This window comes from Zingiber officinale, chromosome 3B (assembly GCF_018446385.1).
Source record: "Zingiber officinale cultivar Zhangliang chromosome 3B, Zo_v1.1, whole genome shotgun sequence".
In the NCBI taxonomy this organism is placed as follows: Eukaryota; Viridiplantae; Streptophyta; class Magnoliopsida; order Zingiberales; family Zingiberaceae; genus Zingiber; species Zingiber officinale.
Genome location: NC_055991.1, coordinates 129166795 through 129188495, shown reverse-complemented (window position 1 = coordinate 129188495; position 21701 = coordinate 129166795). Strand labels below are relative to the sequence as shown.

General features: G+C 38.3%; 4 protein-coding genes across 6 annotated transcripts; all 4 read left to right on the top strand.

Moving 5' to 3' along the window:
- On the top strand, nucleotides 1-13304 carry LOC121967703 (protein CELLULOSE SYNTHASE INTERACTIVE 1-like). Its single transcript, XM_042518096.1, has 8 exons — nucleotides 1-205; nucleotides 816-948; nucleotides 3647-3720; nucleotides 4812-7872; nucleotides 8035-10579; nucleotides 11475-11929; nucleotides 12718-12834; nucleotides 12957-13304. The coding sequence occupies exons 2-8, from the start codon at nucleotides 946-948 to the stop codon at nucleotides 13092-13094; spliced, it is 6393 nt and encodes a 2130-aa protein (XP_042374030.1). The 5' UTR covers nucleotides 1-205; nucleotides 816-945; the 3' UTR covers nucleotides 13095-13304.
- A 446-nt stretch (nucleotides 13305-13750) lies between these two features.
- Nucleotides 13751-15379, top strand: LOC121967705 (nodulin-26-like). Its single transcript, XM_042518097.1, has 5 exons — nucleotides 13751-14116; nucleotides 14278-14499; nucleotides 14586-14789; nucleotides 14884-14945; nucleotides 15054-15379. The coding sequence occupies exons 1-5, from the start codon at nucleotides 13988-13990 to the stop codon at nucleotides 15271-15273; spliced, it is 837 nt and encodes a 278-aa protein (XP_042374031.1). The 5' UTR covers nucleotides 13751-13987; the 3' UTR covers nucleotides 15274-15379.
- Nucleotides 15380-15917: 538 nt separating this feature from the next.
- LOC121967702 (small heat shock protein, chloroplastic-like) lies at nucleotides 15918-17691 on the top strand. 2 transcript variants are annotated; one of them, XM_042518094.1, is made up of 4 exons: nucleotides 15918-16304; nucleotides 16422-16855; nucleotides 17245-17375; nucleotides 17453-17691. In XM_042518094.1, exons 1-4 carry the CDS (start codon nucleotides 16085-16087, stop codon nucleotides 17487-17489), a joined length of 822 nt encoding a protein of 273 aa, XP_042374028.1. In that variant the 5' UTR covers nucleotides 15918-16084; the 3' UTR covers nucleotides 17490-17691. The 2 variants fall into 2 exon arrangements, with proteins under 2 accessions (XP_042374028.1, XP_042374029.1); XM_042518095.1 differs by lacking the exons at nucleotides 17245-17375; nucleotides 17453-17691 and having other exon boundaries at nucleotides 15922-16304; nucleotides 16422-17088.
- A 115-nt stretch (nucleotides 17692-17806) lies between these two features.
- On the top strand, nucleotides 17807-20648 carry LOC121967701 (14-3-3-like protein F). 2 transcript variants are annotated; one of them, XM_042518093.1, is made up of 5 exons: nucleotides 17807-17962; nucleotides 18089-18633; nucleotides 18835-18957; nucleotides 19829-19945; nucleotides 20425-20648. In XM_042518093.1, the coding sequence occupies exons 2-5, from the start codon at nucleotides 18148-18150 to the stop codon at nucleotides 20449-20451; spliced, it is 753 nt and encodes a 250-aa protein (XP_042374027.1). In that variant the 5' UTR covers nucleotides 17807-17962; nucleotides 18089-18147; the 3' UTR covers nucleotides 20452-20648. The 2 variants fall into 2 exon arrangements, with proteins under 2 accessions (XP_042374027.1, XP_042374025.1); XM_042518091.1 differs by having other exon boundaries at nucleotides 17827-17962; nucleotides 18118-18633.
- Nucleotides 20649-21701: the final 1053 nt, after the last annotated feature.

The window sequence follows — 21701 nt, the reverse complement described above, 5'->3', positions numbered from 1 at the left end:
TTGTGTCGGTGGAGGTTGGATTGGACCGCTTCTCTTCCTAGTCCAAATAATTTCTCATTAGTTGAGTAAATATAGCGAAAGAGTTTAAACATGAAATCCGGGATTTTTATCTGCTAATCCACTCGATTGTGAGCTGCGGAAGAGGGGGGCGAAGCTCCGGGCTGCTCGTCCGTCGGCTCCTCCGGTTTTCTCCGCATCTCTCAAGGTTGGTCTCCTCTGCCTTCCCCTTTTCTTTTGCGTGAATCTGGTGGGCGGGATTTCGGTGATTTCTTCGCTCGCTGGTGGAGATCTGGATTGATGGGAGGGTCGTGGGTTGCTGTGATGTCCGTTGTCCTTGAATCTCTCGGAAACGGGGGAATATTTGAGTTCCTTTGTTTTGGGATTTCTGCATTTAGCTTTGTTTGTATCGAGTGGGAGTTTACGGTGTTTAAGCTGTTGATTTAGATTTTCTAGGCAGAGATTGAGGAGTGATGGTTTGAATCTGGGGTTGTTTCTTCACAATGATTTTAGGAGTGAAGAAAGATCAGTAGATCTATACGACAATTTTGGATTTTATCATTTTGATTGAAAAGAAATGTACCTCAGTTGGATCTGGATCTCATATATTTAGAGCTGTGGACGGCGGTTTGATGTGATTCCTCATGTCTGTTGTGTTAATTTCAGTGTGTGCTTTGAGTGTTGCCGACCAATTTTTTGTACTCAACATCCTTTTATTTGTTTCTTTTCTTTCTCTATTGATTTAGTTGTCAAGCTATCTCTATACTGATGATCTCTTCTTTTGATTTTCCATGATATGTGAATTGATGCAACACTAGCTTCTGGGTATAGCAGTCGGCTAGATCTACAACGTCCTAGTAGAGGTGCATCTCAGTTGCTGTCAAGCTGGCGGCCACACTTGCGTGGAGGTATACAAACAATAATGGTGGCAGCCATGGAGCTGCGGATATGGTAGTTGCTCTGTCCTCCTTTCAATTGCACTCAGTTACATTTTTTTTCAATTAAAGGCGATGGATTGTTAGATCCATTTTTCTCTGGGAAGAACGACACAACTTATCTTATGTAAAATTACATGACATACTATGATGAAACCCCCAAGTCATGGTTTGAGAAGTCATCAAAATATATTGAAGTGCCAAGGGAACCTTTTCAAGTCCATAAGTATTTCACTATTTTAGAGATGTTATGGATGATAATAAGAATCTAGGAAACGACATGTCAGAAAACACATCAAACCATTGATAGTGTGAATTAAGTTGTCTGTGCCTCCTCTTTCTGTGTTGAGTTTTTGATATTTATGCATGTGTTGGTTAAGGATTCAGAGGGCTCATTAAATTTTAACACAAAGAAAATTTGGTATTACACTGCTGTGAAAATTATTTCTTAAAAGCATAAATGCTGTGTGAGGCTGTCAAATTTTCTTCTTTATAATTCTTTTGATATAATCAATGCCGTCTATTCCATTTAACATTGTGTTTTAGCTGCTTTCATAGCCTCTAAGCATGAAAATGGTTGGCACTTTATTTCCAAAATGCTGAGACACAGTGGTATTAATTTCATATAATCATCAATACTATAAATTTTAATTTTTATCGTAGAATTCAAACTTCAGAAGTAAAACAAACTTTAAATGAGATGCACAATAGAAAAGCCGTTGGACCAGATGATATTCCGATAGAGGCATGGAAGTGCTTAGGGAAACAAGGTATTGAATGGCTTACAAAATTATTTAACATGATATTGAAAACGAAAAGAATGCCTGATCAATGGAGGATAAGTACTCTAGTTCCCTTATATAAGAACAAGGGAGATATACAAAATTGTGCAAACTATAGGGGTATTAAACTAATGAGTCATACTATGAAACTTTGGGAAAAAGTAATAGAAAAAAGATTAAGGAAGGAGACTGACAGAAAATCAATTTGGGTTAATGCCTGGAAGATCGACAATAGAAGTTATACATCTCTTTAGACAATTAATTGAAAAATATCGGGAGCAAAAATAAGATCTACCCATGGTATTCATTGACTTAGAAAAAACTTATGATAGAGTCCCAAGAGAAATTATATGGAGAATTTTAGAAAAGAGAGGTGTTAGCGTAACATATATTGAACTAATTAAGGATATGTATGAGGATGTAACGACCAGAGTAAAGACTTCAGGCGAGTAACTGAAGCATTTCCATTAAAGATAGGGTTACATTAAGGATCAACCCTAAGTCCCTATCTTTTTACACTAATTATGGACGAACTCACTGCGCACATTCAAGACATAGTACCGTGGTGCATGTTGTTTGCAGATGATATTATTTTGGTAGATGAGACACGTGAAGGAGTAAATGCTAAGCTAGAATCTTGGAGGGAAACACTAGAAGGGAAAAGTTTTAAGCTTAGTAGATTAAAGATAGAATATATGGAATTTAAATTTAGCAATATTAGAAGTAATGAAACAATTGTTAAGATAGGAGAGGATGAGTATCCCGGAACCGAGAGATTTAAATATTTAGGATCATTTTTACAAAATGATGGAGGGATTGAGAGAGATGTCTTACATAGAATACAAGCAGGATGGGTGAAATGGAGGGGAGCGTCGGGTGTTTTATGTGACCGTAAAGTACCTCTTCAACTTAAAGGTAAGTTCTATAAAACCGCAGTTAGACCTGCTATGTTATATGGAGCTAAATGTTGGGCTATGACTCGAGCACATGAGCATAAGATGAGAGTTGCAGAGATGAGGATGTTAAGGTGGATGTGTGGACATACGAAGATGGACAAAATAAGGAATGAGAGCATTAGAGAGAAAGTCGGAGTTGCATCTATTGAGGACAAACTCCGAGAGACACGTTTAAGATGGTACAGACATATACTTAGACGACCAATAAATGCTCCAGTTAGGCGATGTGAAACTATGATAAACATGCATATCAAACGAGGAAGAGGACGACCAAAAAAGATTTGGTTAGCAACAATAAAACAAGATAAAATTTATTTAAATATAGATGATGATATAATAGAAGATAGGGCTCAATGGCGTAAAAGGATTCATACAGCCGACCCCACCTAGTGGGAAAAGGCTTGGTTGTTGTTGTTGTTGTTGTTTGTATCAATACTATAAATTGAGAAGCTAATGTTGAGCTGGCCACTGTCATTTTGTGTGTAGAGAATTAGAAATCATTCTCAAAAAATAAAAACATAACAAAGTTCATTTCTCTATTCTTTCCACTCCACTTGTTTTTTCTTCTCAATCATTTAATATCTAAACTTGAATTTTGTCTTGGAAGTAGGCAAGGAGGATACCTTGCATATGGGTTGATTCTTGAGACAATGTTTCTCATGCATCCCATTTAGTTACTGTCTTCTTGTCATTAATTTGTGTTTCTTCAAAAGTTCTTTGTTCCATTTTATTCCCATGCAATTAAATTGTTAACCTGAGTTTTTTGTGGTTGAGACCTTAGTATTTTGGAGCATAGCTTGAGAAGGTTCAAATTTGTGAATTGATGGGATAGGAAGCTCCCAAGCATTGATGTTTTTTTTAATGTTTTTTCTTCATGATTCACTACCTTGAAGTTGTTTTCTCATCATGCAAGGGAACTCTTAATTTAATTTCATTTTATGCATCTTATTGTTACAAATTGCTTTTAATATCACAGGAAAGAAATGTGGATGCTAAAGTTCATGATTTGGAGCCACCATCATCAAACTCAGTAGTGAGAACGGGTTCAAGGTGTGATTAAAAAAGCATACATGTTAGGTCTTAGGTTGTTCAAGAATTGATGTTTTTCCCCCTAGATTGATATGAACTAATATATGCATACTGATAGTCTTAATCAAACATTTATCTGATTCAGTTGTCCAGATTCAGGAATGGTGTTAGATGACTTTTTTTTCTTTTACTATTTTACTTGGGCTCAATGTCCTTACCTCTATTTGATTATTTCATCTTTGTATTTCCTTCATATCATGCAAAATAATTCTGAATAATGTTGTACGGAATGTTCTGATTATTGTCCTAGAAGTACTGTCAACCAATGTGCACCTACAAAAGTATAGGTATGGCTTGGTTAACTATTTATCAAAATCTCAAGTTGTATTATTTCCAACTATTTGGGTTCAATTGCATTAATTTTATCCCTCAACTGAATTTTAAGTAATGTTTAGTTAACTGTTACCAATTTGATTACTGAATATGCTGTGAACCAGAGATTATCCACATATTATTCAGAAGTTTGAAAATCGTGATTTTATAATAATTTAACGACTCATTAAACATACATAACACAATTGATATGATGACATTTCATAACTCCACCAAGCCATCATATTATGATTGAAAAGAGTATTTGCAATATCTATGTCAGGGACAAGCATGAGACATTTTCATTTGAACCCATTTGCAGGATGAAAAAGTGGCAGTAGTAGTGTTATGCTATCCATCTTAGCTTTAGTTTGTTGCCTATTTTTGGAAAATGATTCTTATATAAAAGGGCTAACTTGCAGTGGTTGGTAGCTTCTTGATAAGTTTTTTTTTTCATTTTGATGATGAGCCACAAAACGCTACTTTACTTTTTGGTGTTTAATGAAGGATTGCTGATACTTGTTAACCATGAAGTGTGACATTAGAAATATAAATATAGCGTGAATACTAGTCAAGGCCTTACTTCTTGTTAACAATGGATTTGAGAATAAATGTTTTTTTAAAAAAAAATTCTTGGCATTTGTTTTTACAAATTGGATATAAGCCAAGACAAAGAAGTTGGCAATTTTCTTTGTTACATCATTATGACAGATGCTTATGTATGTATTTTGTCATCACAGGGATCGGAGTGGCATGGAGGACCCAGATGGAACAGTTTCAAGTGTTGCTCAGTGCATAGAGCAGTTGAGACGGAGTTCTACGACTGTTCAAGAGAAAGAGAATTCTTTAAAAGGACTACTAGACCTTATTGAAAATAATGATAATTCTTTTGGAGTTGTTGCATCACATTCCCAGGCAGTTCCAGCACTTGTTGCTCTTCTAAGGTCAGGTTCATTAGAAATCAAGGTTTTGGCAGCCTCTGTTTTGGGATCCCTTTGCAAGGAGGAAGACTTAAGGATAAAAGTATTACTTGGTGGGTGCATTCCTCCACTCCTTGCACTCCTAAAATCCAGCTCAGTCAATGGACAAACTGAAGCTGCAAAAACAATTTATGCTGTTTCCCAAGGTGGGACAAGGGACCATGTTGGATCAAAAATTTTCTCAACCGAAAGAGTTGTTCCTGTCCTTTGGGATCAACTGAAAAATTTTCCTAGGAATGGAACTGTGGTGGATGGTTTGCTTACTGGAGCATTAAAGAACTTATCCAGGACAACTGAAGGATTTTGGTCATCGACTATAGAATCCGGAGGTGTGGATATACTTATAGAAGTGGTTGCTTCTGGCCAGTCAAGTACCCTTGCAAATGCCTGTCATCTTCTAGGATGCCTAATAATGGAAGAGGCATCAGTTTGTTCCCAACTCCTGGCTGCAGAATTGACGAAGAAACTCCTAAAATTTCTTGGGCCCAATAATGAATCTTCTGTGAGAGCTGAGGCTGCTGGGGCACTCAAATCTCTGTCTGCTCAGTGCAAAGAGGCCAGACACGTAATTGTCAATTTGAATGGTATCCCTGCTTTAATAAATGCTACTATAGCTCCGTCAAAAGAATTTATGCAAGGAGAATCTGCTCAAGCATTGCAGGAAAATGCAATGTGTGCATTGGCAAATATATCTGGTGGATTGTCATCTGTCATTTCCAGTCTGGGTGAGAGTCTTGAATCATGCTCTTCACCAGCACAGATAGCTGACACTCTGGGAGCTTTAGCCTCAGCCTTGATGATTTATGACTCAAATGCCGACTCTACCATGTCATCAGACCCTTTCAGTATTGAGAAGATATTGGTAAAGCAGTTTAAATCAAAGGTGCCTTTGCTTATTCAGGAACGCGCTATAGAAGCATTGGCTAGTTTGTATAGTAATACCATTTTGTCAAATACACTCACAAATTCTGAAGCAAAACGCCTGCTTGTTGGTTTGATAACTATGACTACAAATGATGCAAAGGATGAACTTGTGAAATCTCTCCTTGCCCTCTGCAACAAAGATTGTAGTCTATGGCATGCTTTACTAGGACGTGAAGGGGTTCAGCTGTTGATCTCTCTTCTTGGCCTTTCTTCAGAGCAACAACAAGAATGTTCAGTTGCTTTACTTTGCCTGTTATCCAATGAGAATGACGAAAGTAAATGGGCCATAACTGCTGCTGGTGGAATACCACCTCTCGTTCAGATTTTAGAAACTGGATCCTCAAAAGCAAAAGAAGATTCTGCAACTATACTTGGCAACCTTTGTAACCATAGTGAAGACATAAGAGCATGTGTTGAAAGCGCTGATGCTGTTCCTGCTCTACTATGGCTGCTAAAAAATGGAAGTGATAATGGAAAAGAAATTGCTTCGAGGACATTAAACCATCTTATCCATAAATCAGATACTAGTACTATAAGTCAATTGTCTGCTTTACTAACAAGTGATCAGCCTGAGTCCAAAGTTTATGTTCTGGAGGCGCTACGAAGTTTGCTCTCTGTGGCACCTCTTAGTGACATATTGCGTGAAGGAAGTGCAGCAAATGGTGCCATTGACACCATGATTAAAATCTTGAGCTCCTCAAAGGAAGAAACTCGTGCTAAATCAGCATTGACACTTGCATCACTGTTTCATTGCCGCAAGGATTTGAGAGAAACTGCTGTTGCAGTGAAGAGTTTTTGGTCTCTCATGAAGCTACTTAATGTGGAGGAAGAAAAAATTTTGATGGCAGCTTCGTCTTGTCTTGCTGCTATCTTCCTTTCAATTAAGAAAAACAAGGAGATTGGTGCAATTGCTAAAGAAACATATGCCCCTTTGGTGCTTCTTGCCAATTCCTCTATTCTTGACGTTGCAGAACAGGCAACACGAGCTTTAGCTAACCTTCTTTTGGATTATGAAATCTCAGTACAAGCAGTTCCAGAGGAGATTATCTCACCTGCTACAAGGGTACTGCAGCATGGCACAATGGATGGAAAAACTCATGCTGCTGCAGCAGTTGCGCGTCTTCTCCATGTTCGTTCTATTGATAAAACTTTGGCTGATACTTTCAACCATGCTGGGACAGTTCTTGCACTTGCTTCTCTATTGGAGTCTGCTACAATTGAAGATGCTGCTACATCAGAAGCTCTTGACGCATTGCTCATGTTGTCAAGATCAAAAGGATTAGCAGAACATGAACATGTAAAACCTCCTTGGGCTATCCTTGCTGAGTACCCTCATACTATAGTTCCTTTGGTGTCTTGCATAGCCAATGGCACACCTTTATTGCAAGATAAAGCTGTGGAAATCTTGTCAAGGCTCTGTCATGATCAGCATTCTGTACTGGGTGGTATAGTATGTGAAAGCTCGGGATGTGTGTCATCATTAGCAAGGCAAGTTATTGAATCAAATAACTTTAAGGTTAAAATCGGGGGAAGTGCTCTTCTTATTTGTGCTGCAAAAGAGCAAAGCCAAAAGCTGATGGAAACCTTAAGCGAACAGAGGTTGTGCTCTAATCTAATTCAGTCTCTTGTTGGCATACTGCGTTCTCCAGATTCCTTTGCCGATGAAAGAAATGGTTATAAAAATATGGATATAAGCATTTATAGGCAATCTAAAGGGCAATGGAGAAATGGTGAATCTGAATGCAGCACATCTGTCATTTCTGCTAAAATGGTTCCAATATGGTTACTCTCTATGCTTGCTTCTTGTGATAGTGGAATTAGAACAACAATAATGGAGGCCGGAGCAGTGGAAATTATTACAAATCTGATATCTCATTATCCCTTCTTAAATGTTCAGGTAAACAATACAATTATTCTATGAGAGGCTGATAGCTGCTCATAAATTTAGTATTGCAAGATAATGCTCCTTCAATATGTCATGAATTTGCATCTTTGATGTGTATTGTGCTATCTTTGACCAGGTGCCTATTCTATTTTTTTTTTAATATAATTTTTGCAGAGTGGTTCTGGAGAAGATAATACTGCATGGGCAAGTGCTTTGCTCTTGGCTTTGCTATTTCAAGACAGGGAAATTATACGTTCAGATGCTACGATGCATTCCATTCCAATTCTTGCAAGTTTATTAAGATCAGAAGATTCTGTAAACAGATACTTTGCTGCTCAAGCTTTGACAAGTCTGGTTTGTAATGGTAGCAGAGGAACACTGCTAGCAGTAGCTAATTCTGGAGCAGCCGTTGGGTTTATTTCTCTGCTTGGCTGTGCTGATAGTGATATAGCTGATCTTCTAGAATTGGCAGATGAGTTCTTCCTAGTGCAAAACCCAGATCAGATTGCATTGGAGAAATTGTTTAGAGTAGATGATGTAAGAAATGGTGCTACTTCTCGGAAAGCTATACCTTTGCTTGTGGATTTACTTAAACCAATCCCAGATCGACCAGGTGCACCCTTCTTGGCACTGGGTCTTCTTACACAGCTAGCTGTAGATTGCCCATCAAATAAGCAGTTAATGGTTGAATCTGGAATTCTAGAGGCAGTCACTAAGTACCTTTCACTTGGCCCACAAGATGCAACAGAAGAAGCTGCAACAGATTTACTTGGCATTTTGTTTAGCTCTGCAGAAGCAAGAAAACATGAATCTGCTATTGGTGCAGTTAACCAACTTGTGGCTGTCTTGCGTTTGGGTGGAAGAAATTCCAGATATAGTGCAGCTAAAGCATTGGAGAGTTTATTTCTTGCTGAACACATTAGAAATGGAGAGACAGCTCGGCAAGCTGTTCAACCCCTTGTGGAGATGCTAAGCACTGGTTCAGAGAGAGAACAACATGCTGCTATAGCTTCACTAGTAAGACTACTCTGTGATAATCCATCAAGAGCCCTTGCTGTTGCTGATGTTGAGATGAATGCAGTGGATGTACTCTGTCGTATTCTTTCTTCAAATTGTTCAATGGAACTGAAGGGTAATTCTGCTGAGTTATGTTGTGTTCTCTTTGGAAATACAAGAATACGATCTACTGTAGCAGCAGCTCGTTGTGTGGAGCCTCTGTTGTCACTATTAGTTAGTGAGTTTAGTCCTTCTCATCACTCAGTTGTTAGAGCATTAGATAAACTTTTAGATGATGACCAATTGGCAGATCTTGTAGCTGCACATGGTGCTGTTGTCCCTCTTGTTAGCCTGCTATTTGGTAAAAATTATGATCTTCATGAGACCATTGCTAGAACATTGGTGAAATTAGGGAGGGACAGACCAGGTTGTAAGTTGGAAATGGTAAATTCTGGAATCATTGAAAGCCTGCTCTCCATCCTTGATGAAGCTCCAGATTTTCTTTGTGTTGCATTAGCTGAATTACTTCGTATATTGACCAATAATTCTAGCATAGCAAAGGGTCCTTCTGCAGCAAAAGTTGTGGAGCCACTTTTCTCACTGCTAACAAGGCCTGAAATTGGTCCTGATGGACAGCATAGTGTACTTCAAGTTCTTGTAAACATTTTGGAACATCCTGAATGCCGAGCTGATTATCATTTGACACCACAACAGGCTCTGGAACCAGTTGTTGCCTTGTTGGATTCACCTACTCAAGCAGTGCAACAATTAGCTGCAGAACTCTTATCAAATCTTCTACTGAATGAACAGCTACAGAGGGATGTGGTGTCAGAGCAAGCAATTGGTCCCCTTGTTCAGCTACTTGGATCAGGTGTTCCTGTTATCCAGCAGAGGGCAATTAAAGCTCTTGTTAACATTGTGTTAGTCTGGCCAAACACAATTGCAAAAGAGGGTGGTGTCTATGAGTTGTCCAAAGTAATTTTGCAGGCTGACCCTCCATTGCCGCATGCAATATGGGAATCTGCTGCTAACATTTTGTCAAGCGTCTTGCAGTATAGTACTGAATTTTTTCTGGAAGTACCTGTGGCTGTCCTGGTGCAACTGCTTCACTCCGAAACAGAAAGTACAGTTGTTGGCGCATTAAATGCACTCCTTGTCTTAGAAAGTGATGACTCAACCAGTGCAGAAGCAATGGCTGGAAGTGGTGCTATAGAGGCACTGTTGGAACTTCTTAGGAATCATCAGTGTGAGGAAACAGCAGCAAGACTACTGGAAACATTGTTGAACAACATAAAAATCAGAGATTCAAAAGCTGCTAAATCTGCTATATCACCATTGTCAATGTACCTTCTAGATCCACAAACACAATCACAGCAGGGGAGGTTGCTTGCAGCACTTTCTTTGGGTGATCTTTTTCAAAATGAAGGTCTTGCTCGAAGTGCAGATGCTGTTTCAGCATGCCGTGCACTGGTAAATCTTCTTGAAGATCAACCAAGTGAGGAAACTAAAGTAGTGGCACTATGTGCTCTTCAGAACCTTGTGGTGTGTAGCAGATCTAATAAGAGAGCGGTTGCAGAATCTGGTGGTGTTCAAGTTGTGCTGGACCTGATAAACTCTGGCAATCCTGATACATCAGTTCAAGCAGCAATGTTTGTTAAACTTCTCTTTTCTAATCATACTATACAAGAATATGCTTCTAGTGAGACTGTGAGAGCAATTACTGGTAAGTTTTCAGCACACAAGCTACATATGCTATTTAAGAAAATTACAGACTGGAAGGATGAATATTTGTTGATTTAATCTTGTCTATGATAATTAATGTAAGGGTTCTATCACTTTTTTCCCCCCTAATTCATAGGTTTGAATTATAATTGTTTTTTTCCACTTATTTGAATGTTCTGGCACTTAGGGGAATTATTTACATATACACTCATCCAATAGAGATGCAAAGGTTGATATATTCCCAGTCAGAAATTAGTAGAATGGGAGGGTATGGTGGAAATAACATAAAGATATTTGAAAGTGGTTTCTTGTGATGAATGAAAGTAGAGGTGATGGAAGTGACTAGTGAGTGAAATAACATTTCTATAAATAGAAATCAAAATTATGGGAGATAACACTAGGGGCAGCAATGCTGATGTCAAACAAGTGTGAACAGATTTATTTTGTTAATTTAAAAATAAATAGTTTAGTATATATTAGCAACAAAAAACCTGTTTTCACTTCTTATCATCAATTCTGTCTTAATTGATTGTGGCATCCAATTGAACTAATTCACAGACTTGTGAGCTATTAACTTGTATGAGAATATTGGCTGGTTCTGTGTTTCACCATTGGAAATCGACAGGCTAATTAATATATCCTCTAATTAAAATGGAAATCCCCTTGGACCACAAAACATAGTTGTTCGCATTCAAGTTAGCCACTCGTCTTTGAAGTCTGTCACTGTTCTTGCATGATGTGCTATCTGTAGTTTAATTAAACTATTTGAACTTGCTAATATCATTCAATTCTAGAATTGGTGCTTTTGGTGAAAATATAGTTTGTTGCTGGTTGTGTTTCTTATACATGCTATTGTTATCTTCAATGTTTAAATTACTTTCTTGAAACACTCGCAGCTGCTATTGAAAAGGATTTATGGGCATCGGGTAGTGTGAATGAGGAATATCTAAAATCTTTAACTGCATTGCTCAGCAATTTTCCACGTCTGAGAGCTTCTGAACCTGCTACATTGAGTATTCCCCATCTGGTAACATCCCTCAAAACTGGTTCAGAGGCAGCTCAAGAAGCAGCATTGGATTCCTTGTTTCTCCTGAGGCAGGCATGGTCTGCATGCCCCACTGAAGTTTTCAAAGCTCAATCAGTTGCTGCATCAGAAGCTATTCCATTATTGCAATTCTTGATTCAGTCTGGCCCACCTCGATTCCAGGAAAAAGCTGAACTTCTCTTGCAGTGTTTACCAGGGACATTAACAGTGACAATAAAACGTGGGAGCAATCTAAAGCAATCAGTGGGAAATCCCAGTGTCTTCTGCAAACTTACACTAGGCAACAATCCACCTAGACTAACAAAGGTAAGAATGCAAGATGCAATGACCAGTCAATTTTTATCTTTAGAAAAAGAATCTAAAAAACTTGTCAATTTTGATCTTAGTTTGCTTTGGAATTTGACATACCTTGATTTCTTTAATTACCTTGTTGCCTGTATATACTGAAAGATTCAGTTAAACTATTTATCATCAAAGGATATAGGTCTTCCTTTCTTTTCTTATCAAGAGATAAATAATAAGCATTTAGGTTTTGTAAGTTAATTTATCATAGTAAGAGCCTACATGCTGATTTTCATTGTCGAAGTATATGTTGGTATCTTTATTGACCAAAGTTTTTTGTGTCTTAATTCCCTTACGTGGATCCTTTACATTATTGAACGATTGTGAGGTTTAGATCAATTGTGTTCCATAAGATGATGATGTGTGAAAGCAACTAATTTATGATGTTGAATCACAAGATATTGCTATGGACTGAACTTTGTTATGGCTTGTTGACCCTTCTTTCCCCCATTTAATTCATGATCAGGATATTCATCCTTGAGATTAGTTTTTGTTAACCCAAAATCAATTGATTGTAGGTTTACATTTTAGAATAGGAAAATATCTGGTAGAACATAAGTTGATGATTAGCAAAATGAACATATATATATAAATAAAAGGGAATTGGTTCCATGAGATCTTCGGTATAGGAATTTTCTATGAACTATGCTGCCATCAATGAAGGTCCCTAAGTGAGAAATGATACATGACTTTTACATTATTCAGAAAATTTTAGAATTTGGCACTTCTAACTGTCATTTGCTATTCATCAGGTGGTGTCAACTGGACCTACACCTGAATGGGATGAGGCTTTTGCTTGGGCTTTTGACAGTCCTCCAAAAGGGCAAAAGCTTCATATTTCTTGCAAGAACAAGAGCAAACTTGGGAAGGTAGTAAGCTAACATAAAAACACGTCCAAAACCACTCTCACTTTTTTGATCACTTGTTTTAAATCATCAAGCTACTGTTATTTTTAGTTAAATGCCTGACATATTTCCCTTTAATTCAACAGAGTTCATTTGGAAAAGTGACAATCCAGATTGACCGGGTGGTTATGTTAGGAACAGTTTCTGGAGAGTATACACTACTGCCTGAGAGCAAAAGCGGCCCTCGGAACCTTGAAATTGAATTCCAGTGGTCCAATAAATAAGGAGCATCTAGGCAGTTTGCTATTATTAATGTATTTAATTTATATAGAGGTGGCTTTGCCTCTTTTTTCACCTCATTTTCCTGTCAGTGTATATAGTTTGCAGAGTTGTGTTAGTCCTCTCTGCACTAGAACATTTCCAAATCATGTTATGCCTGTATGAATTATTCTTTATTATTATTATTATTTTACCTTCAACATTTGAATGTTAAAGTTGAAAGAAAGTGTGTCGTCAGTAATAGGGTCCCCGAGTATTTCTGAATAATATAAATGCAAACAACTATTTTTTAATCAGGAATTTTTAATTGCATTTATAAAATGTGATTGTTTTGTCTTGTTACATTTCAGCATTCTTCCCTTGTCTTGTTAAGTTAATTTGGTTTGGTAATGCTAAGAATTATCTTAGTTCTGCAGGTGCCAGCAAGAAGTTAATTTGTTCCTCAAAATATTTACCAACTTGTGGCAATCTGTCAACATCGTTTGGTATGAATTTCAGTGTTCGAAACAAGAGAAAGAAACATTGTAAAACATCTGAGTATGGCGTAATACCATAGGAAGTATCTGCATGGCTTGCCTTCCCTTGTATAACTCCAAGGTTAACCAATTTTCTATGGACTATAAACCATGCTCCAAGATTAAATTGTTTAGACGCTAAACTTGGATCACAAAGCTTATCAGTATTGATTGCCATGTTTTTAACTGATTTCTTGTTGGCCTAGTTTAGTCTAATCTAGGTTTCTTCAACAGATTAATATTGTTCTCAAAAGCTGTTCTCATATTAGTAAATAAATATACATTCTACTGAACGCTAGTCATCTATTATTCAATTGGCTAGGATATAAAGATGTTGAAAGACATGAAGATGGACATACAGCTATTTATGCTAGTGCATTAACATGTCACAGGCGATTCATTCTTCTGAAGCTTATTCAACACCTTCCTCATCAATTATGACTTCAAATGCAGAGGAAGTAAAACAGCATTCTGATGATGGGCTTCAGAGCACGCCATCAAAATTACAGAAGGTAAGCTTCTCTTTTGCTTAATTGGTTCATTTTTGGTGAGCTAATAATCCCATAAGTGAGTAAATAAAAAGGAATTAATTTATCCAATTATGGACTGATACACAATGAGATTACTATCTCGCGTTCCAATACCATATTAGCAATCTATTTTGTATTCACAGGCTGCAGCTGAGTTCATTGGCACATACATCTTAATCTTTATAGGTTGTGGATCAGCCTTTGTCGCCCTGAACCTAAGTGACATTGGTTTACTTGGCGTAGCCTTCACTTGGGGTGTAGTTATAACAGCCTTGGTCTACACATTTGGCCACATCTCCGGTGCACATTTCAATCCTGCAGTGACCATTGCTGTTGCGGTTGCTGGCAAACTCCCCTGGATTATTGTACCATCAACAATCCTAAGAATGAACTAAATCTTATTTTCTAACTGAAAATATACTTGATCGTAGCTTGTATCAATTACCTTCAGGTTCCACTCTACATGGTGGCTCAGGTGTTTGGATCAGTCCTTGCTAGCTTCACACTAAAATGGTTATTTTATGGAAATCCAGCAGAAGTCATGCTCACTCTTCCTTCCCACGGCACAAACAATCTTAAAGTTATTGCATGGGAGATCACCCTCACATTCATCTTGATGCTTGTTATCAGTGGTGCTGCTGCTGATGGCAGAGCGGTGTGGCTTTCAGTACTTTCAGGAATAGATATCTTTGTAGTGGTTAACTCCAAAAGATAAACTTTGTTGGCTCCTTGTAACTTTTGGTGAACAGGTCAAGGAGCTCTCAGGAGTTGCAGTGGGAGCTGCAGTCTTTGTTGACGTTCTCATAGCTGGGTAAGCCAAACTGCCGAAGTATCATTTTTATTTTATAGAAGATCTGCGCACCCGGCCCATATGTTTTCGTTTCTTTGATCCATATTTAATTCACCATTTTTTTTGCAGCAAAGTGACTGGTGCTTCCATGAACCCAGCAAGAAGCTTAGGACCTGCAATTGCAGTGCAGAAGTTCGATAGGTTCTGGCTTTATGTAGTTGCACCGGTGATCGGTGCAGTTGCTGGATCAACCTTGTATAGCTTCCTCAGCGTGGCAGAAAATTCTCATAATGGGAAGAGTGCAAAAAGAAATACTGAAAAGAGGATAAATTCCAATATAATCTGCTAAAATGTGTATGTTTAGACTAGAGGTAAAGATATTGTTGATTTATGTCATTGCAGATTTCTATTTGCGAAACTACTATTATGCACATATTAGATTACACTAATTTTCATGGAGCTCTATCAGTTCTTTTATCTGCCTTCTGGACAAACTATTTCATAATGTTGTTAGTTATGTTTCCATGCGTTGCTTTACCGGATTATTTTATTTTATATTATTTTTGATGAGAATATGGTCTCGAGAAATATTCTGAAATCAGCTTATTAGGGTTAAAAGAAAATAGTTTAGGCGAGTGAGCATCTGCGAACTGTTATATTTTCAGAGTATTGAAATCAGATAGGGTTTGAAGTGAAAATAATTTTAAAATGGACTTAAAAATTACTATCTTGTGCCATTTTTTTTTTTTTTGAAATTCCGTTATGATGTAAATATTTAAGCCTTGAATATATATTTTCGAATGAATAATTAATCACGCAGGAAATTTTAAGTGAAATATTGTGACCCTGAGGAATTTTAAAATGATAGATATGATGTGAAATAAAGATGCTTTTCTATAAATTAAAAAAAAAATAAAGAAACTAAAGAAGATGCTCCAGAACATTCTATCCCGTTTCTCTTTTGATCTAGAAGCTACTCATCCTACGCTCTCTTTCTCCGGACTACTCCAGAACATTCTATCCTTGTTCCAGAAACAGCTACTCCACTCGCCCCTCTTCCTCTCCTGAAACCCTCGTACTCCTCATATTTAAACCCCACGTATCTGGTCCGTTCTCTCACCGATCAAAACGCTACTACGAATCTCTGTTGGTGATCGAGAATGGCCAGCTTCATGGCTCTCAGAAATGGTGTGGCTTCCAAACTCGTGAAGAAGTTACCCATCGCCGTACCAGTTAGCCGCCCCGTGCCCGCCCCCTTGGCTGCTGCTACCGCTACTCGCTCCTTCAACACCGGCGCTCTACTTCAGGTCGATGGAGACGATCGTGCCTTCGAACGCCCCTCCGACTCCGGCCACCGCTCTGATTTCCCCTCCTTCCGAGGTAATCGTCGGCTCATTCCACGCTGCCCTCTTTTCTGCTTGCTTTCTTTCACATTCGTCGCTTTCCATCTTATGATCTGCAGTCGGGGCTGATTAGTCTGCCTTTTATGTATCACAGATGTGTTTGATCCGTTCAACTCGACGCGGAGCCTCAACCAACTACTGAGCCTGATGAATCAGATCCAGATGCTAGACAACGTCCCGTTCTTTTCTGCTCCGGCAGGGCAGAGGGATGCCTCCCGCGGGTTTCGCCGTGGGTGGGATGTGAGGGAGGACGAAGATGCTCTGCACCTGCGAGTGGACATGCCGGGGCTTGGGAAGGAGCATGTGAGGGTGTGGAGTGAGCAGAACACCCTGGTGATCCAGGGCGACGGAGAAAACGAAAAGGTAGGGGAAGAGGATGCCGCCGGGCGGAAGTACAGCAGCCGCATCGTTCTGCCGCCGGAGTCTTTTAAGATGGATCAGATCAAGGCGGAGATGAAGAACGGCGTGCTCAAGGTGGTGGTGCCCAAGTTGAAGCAGGAGGAGGGGAAGGACGTTTTCCAAGTGCAGGTCGAGTGAGCTTAGTACCTCTATGCTACTGTCAGTTTTGCTTCAATAATGTAGTGCTTGTTTCTGGCTCCGTTTACTTCTATGCATTCTAGATCTACACTGCTTGGCTTCTAGCCGCTACTAAATCACGGATGTTTGGTCTACATGCTCACCTCTGTTTCTGTCATAGTATGCAATTTTGATTGCTTTGACAAAACTTTAACAGTTGATATTACTACTAAGGTCATTTTCTATTCGATGAGTTAGAATTGATTCAGTTTTAATTCGTGTTCAACATACTTGGAGATATTGCTTTTCGAAACGGATTTGATCTTTCAATTTGATTGTAAACTGAAATCTCAAGAACCATTGGAAGTTTGCTGAATCTGCTGTTTGTGCTTTACCTCCAGTTTGCATGCGGACAAAGTAAAATCGTCTCTCATAAACCATTGCTGCTTAATTGTAAACTGAAATCTCAAGAGCCATTGGAAGCTTGCAGAATCTGGTGTTTGCTTGACTACCAGTTTTTCATGCGGACAAAGTAAAATTGTCTCTCACAAACCATTGCTGCTTAATTGTGTCTTTTTAACATCGTTCATGTGCTCGTTGCTATTGCAGTCCTCTATTACACAAACATTTTAGGTGGATCGCATAAGCAAAGCAAATTTTATGGACAGTGTGATGAAGCAAACCAGGAACTGAGAAAACCAACAAGGTCAAAGGGCCAAATAAAGAGTATCTTCTTATCTATCAGTTATAATGTTACAAAATGATATAGAATAAGCTATGATATATATTTCTGCTATATTGATCACATTGCTATTGAAATCGCTACAAGAATATCAAATAATTTATTAGATGTCTATCTTTAAATTTCATTCCACTGATCAAACGATATATCAATACGAGGCCACAGTCTGCACCAACTAAGTGTAAAATCAAATTTCGGGACGTTTGCCAAGTCGGCTCAATTAAGTCATGAATTGGCTGTTGATTAGCTTATTCTGAGAATGCGAGCCTCTTAATCAAATGGCATGTAGAGAAACATTGAATGGGTTAAAGATCAGGATGTCGGTTATAAATCAGCCTGTTGAACCGGGCCTCTGCTTCTGTCTAATAATATCACAGGTAAAGCGATGGGCTTGAATGTTACCTTCCACTAAAACGTTTAAAGCTTACCATCAAACTCCTATAAATTACACGCGTAGCCTCTTACTCCTATAAATTACACGCGTAGCCTCTTTCCTTCCTCAGCTTTTCTCTTTCCCCTTGCTTCCAAGAAGAAGGATCTTTCAATTCTCGCCGGCGAGGCGATGGCGGCAACGAGGGAGCAGTACTTGTACATGGCCAAGTTGGCGGAGCAAACGCATCGGTACGAGAATATGATGGATTATATGGAGAAGGTCGCTTTGGCGGCGACGGTGGAGGAGGAGCTCACGGTGGAGGAGCGCAACCTCCTTTCGGCGGCTTACAAGAACGTCATCGACGCCCTTCGCAAGTCCTTGGGTACCATCTCATCAATCGAGCAGAGTCAGGAGAACCAAGGCAACAGCAACCGTCTCACCGCCATCCAAAGCTTTCGCGTACGAATCGAGACCGAGTTTTCATCAACCTGCGGACGCATCCTCGACTTCATCGAGACCACCCTCATACCGAAATCTCCCAGCAATGCCTCCAAGGTTTTGTACCTTAAGATGAAGGGCGATTACTACCGCTACCTGGCTGAGGTCAAGATTAATGGACATGAACAGCACAACGACATCGTCGAGAAAGCTTTATCTTCCTACGAGATCGCTCAGGTTCTTATCCTTCTTGTTCCAGTCCTCGATGTGCCTGATTTGACATCCGTTCGAATTCACCATTTGATTGTCCCGAACTAAGAAACTACTTTTGATCTTGAATTAGCTATAATTGTTCATTCGAGATGGAAATTATCAAATTATTCCTAATAGGGCAAGGGTATAGGGATTCTTAATCATATAATTGATTGGTTCTGGCAGGAAGCTGCTCGGGCAGAATTCCCACCTACACATCCACTTCGGCTTGGTGTGGCACTAAATTTCTCGGTGTTCTACTACAAGATTCTATATTCTCCAGTAAAGGCTCATAGTATAGCCAAGCAGGTAAGCAACTAAGCTCATTGGATGTACATCCTTTCTTATTTTGGTTGAGGTGATCAGTGATTTGCGATTCATGTGTCCGTGCCTTTGATTTTGTGGGGTTTCTTTATGGGGTTTCTTGACTCAATTTGACGTTGCTTCTGAGTTTGTTTCTCTATCAATGTATATTGGCATATTAGTTGGAATTGCCTTTATGGTGTAGCTCATACATTGTTAAAAATGTATGTAAATTTCGATGGCATTATCTCATCTAATTGTTCCGAAACATATAATTTGGTTCTGGAGCAACATTAATTTCTTTAACTGAGTCAAAATAATTAGACGTAATCGTTTTGATCAACTCTCCTCAAACCATGATTGTTTTGTTTTTTCAGATTTGAACTCTTTTTTTTTTTTTTTGTCCTTGTATCTCCTATTTCTCTGTGAAAATTTTCCATTATTTCTTAATGTTGTCCTTTTGTATTTTCCTTTTTCAAGAGCAATAGCTGGCTTCTTTGTACTTGATTTCCAAACAAAATGCAATAGCTTGGCTATTGCCATATTGAACTTAGCGCTACCTTGTCATAAGAGATTATGGTGCATGTATTGCATACCACATCCAAGATGACATGGATTGTCCCTCTTATCTCACCCTTGTCAAACTATAGGCCGGTTAATTGCACTTTTTCTGGAACAGCAAACCATATCTTTTTTTTTTCTTCATTTTACTGTATTCAAGAATTTAAAGTTGCAGTTCCTAATTAGCATCCAGCTATTTATCATTTTCAGCCGGCTTTTCATTTCTCTGTTGATTTTTTCTCCATTTTTACACTTTGTTAGACTTGGTGTTTTATTTTGAACTTTCTAAATATGGGCCCTCCTTGTCTATTACCAGGCCTATGATGAAGCAGATTTAGAGCAGGATACACTTCAAGATGATTCGTTCAAGGAGAGCGCTGAGATTATGAAGCGTCTGCATGGGAACCTCGACATATGGACATCAGACATGGAGGTAATACCTTAGTTTAAGCTAACATTTTAGTTTAAAGGGAAAAGTTTTCCTATATTCCTTTGTCCTTTTAGTTATATGCCATTGGAACGTATTCCAATTACATGTAGCTTAGCATTTTATGTTCTTGACTTTTGTTGTTAACTATGTGGAATGTGTATCATTATAAAATATACATGAACTTGAGCTTATTGGTTCAGTGGTAACAATGTCTCTTAATGCAAAAGATTAATGCCCTTATACTCATTATATATTAAACTGATATTTAGAATTTCAATTACTCCTATACATTTGTGTAAACAAATATGAGCAAACTTATTTTGCTGAAAAATCTAGCAACTAGGCTATATTTGATGATATTTGTAGAAAGTTTTGATACCATCATTAGTAGTATGTTTTTACTTATTGGATCTAGTTGTTTGTTGTAGCTGTCAATGATGACTGATACAAAAAAACCACCACCTTTGTTGAATTGTTTGCAGGAGGGGGAGACTGAACAAGATCAGTGAAAAGATCAAACCTGATGCCGGAGTAGTACATTGATTTTAAAAATTAGCTGTTTGATTCATTGAACACTGCTTTTTTGATTTTTCAAAATGGAAACAAACTGAGATGAAGAGTTCGCATAGAATTCGGCAGTTTTAAAATCAGTATATGAAGTGGGGTTATGAACTCACCTCCTCGTGTTAAAGCTTTCTTACCTTCAGCTTGTTTTGTCTTCCTGCATTTATAAGCTTGTAGTGCACTTGTTTTCCTTTGTTAAATCTTTTTACCTTCAACATGAGTCAGTCTAGAACTGGTTTTCACCTTCAAATTTATGTCTTTACTTCAACAGCTTACCAAGTAACGCACCCTTCTCGAGTCATCTTCCCCTCCGCCTGTCAGTTCGATAGAATCACCCGTCCTGATTACCTCGATAGTGCTCCAAGCTTCCTTTGCAAAAAGATAATAAGAAAATAAGTGTTTCAATCCTTATGTCCTCAATCCTTTTAATCATATATACAGAATATCTATCATCTCATTACTGATTCAATCAGAAACCAAATTAAATCTACCAACAAGATAAACAATGATAAATTAAGGTGGTTACATCTAAAAAATTCTTCATAACCCCAAAAGATCAGATATCTTACTCAAAGATTGACACTAACTGGTCCAGAAGGCAAAGCGCTGATAGGATTTGAGCTCGTCAATATGTTAATCATAATAGAATTCCCAACTAAATGGATGCACTTATTATTCCACGCCTTTACTTTAGGCGTCTCCTTATCGAGAAACAAGTTATGAGAAGTAGGGTCCTTGTAATGGGATGGCTTTGAAGCCTACTATCTTAATGCACCAAATGTTAGAATCTTATCTCATTTCATAAACACTTAACGCAATGGAATCTTAATTCATAAAAACTTTATTTATCATTACAAGATAGGTCAAAGTGCTCGAAACCTAACACCAACAATCGTAACTAAAGTCTCTCTGATTGCATTGGGATAGAACCACAATTGAAGACAAAGTTCGAGTTTTTGGTTGTGAGCAAGTAAAGTAAACAAAAATTAATTGACAACTCTATTTATAGAGGGAAATGAGCACGCAAAGGAGAATAAGAATGATTAGGTAGATAGTCCAAGGGTAGTAACAATGGAAAATATGAAGTATAATTTGTATCACATTCCTTAAAATGACTTCATTGAACATTACAAAGTAGGAATAACTTTTTTTTTAATCGTCACTTATAACCATAGGGTGAAGTTGGGTGAACCTA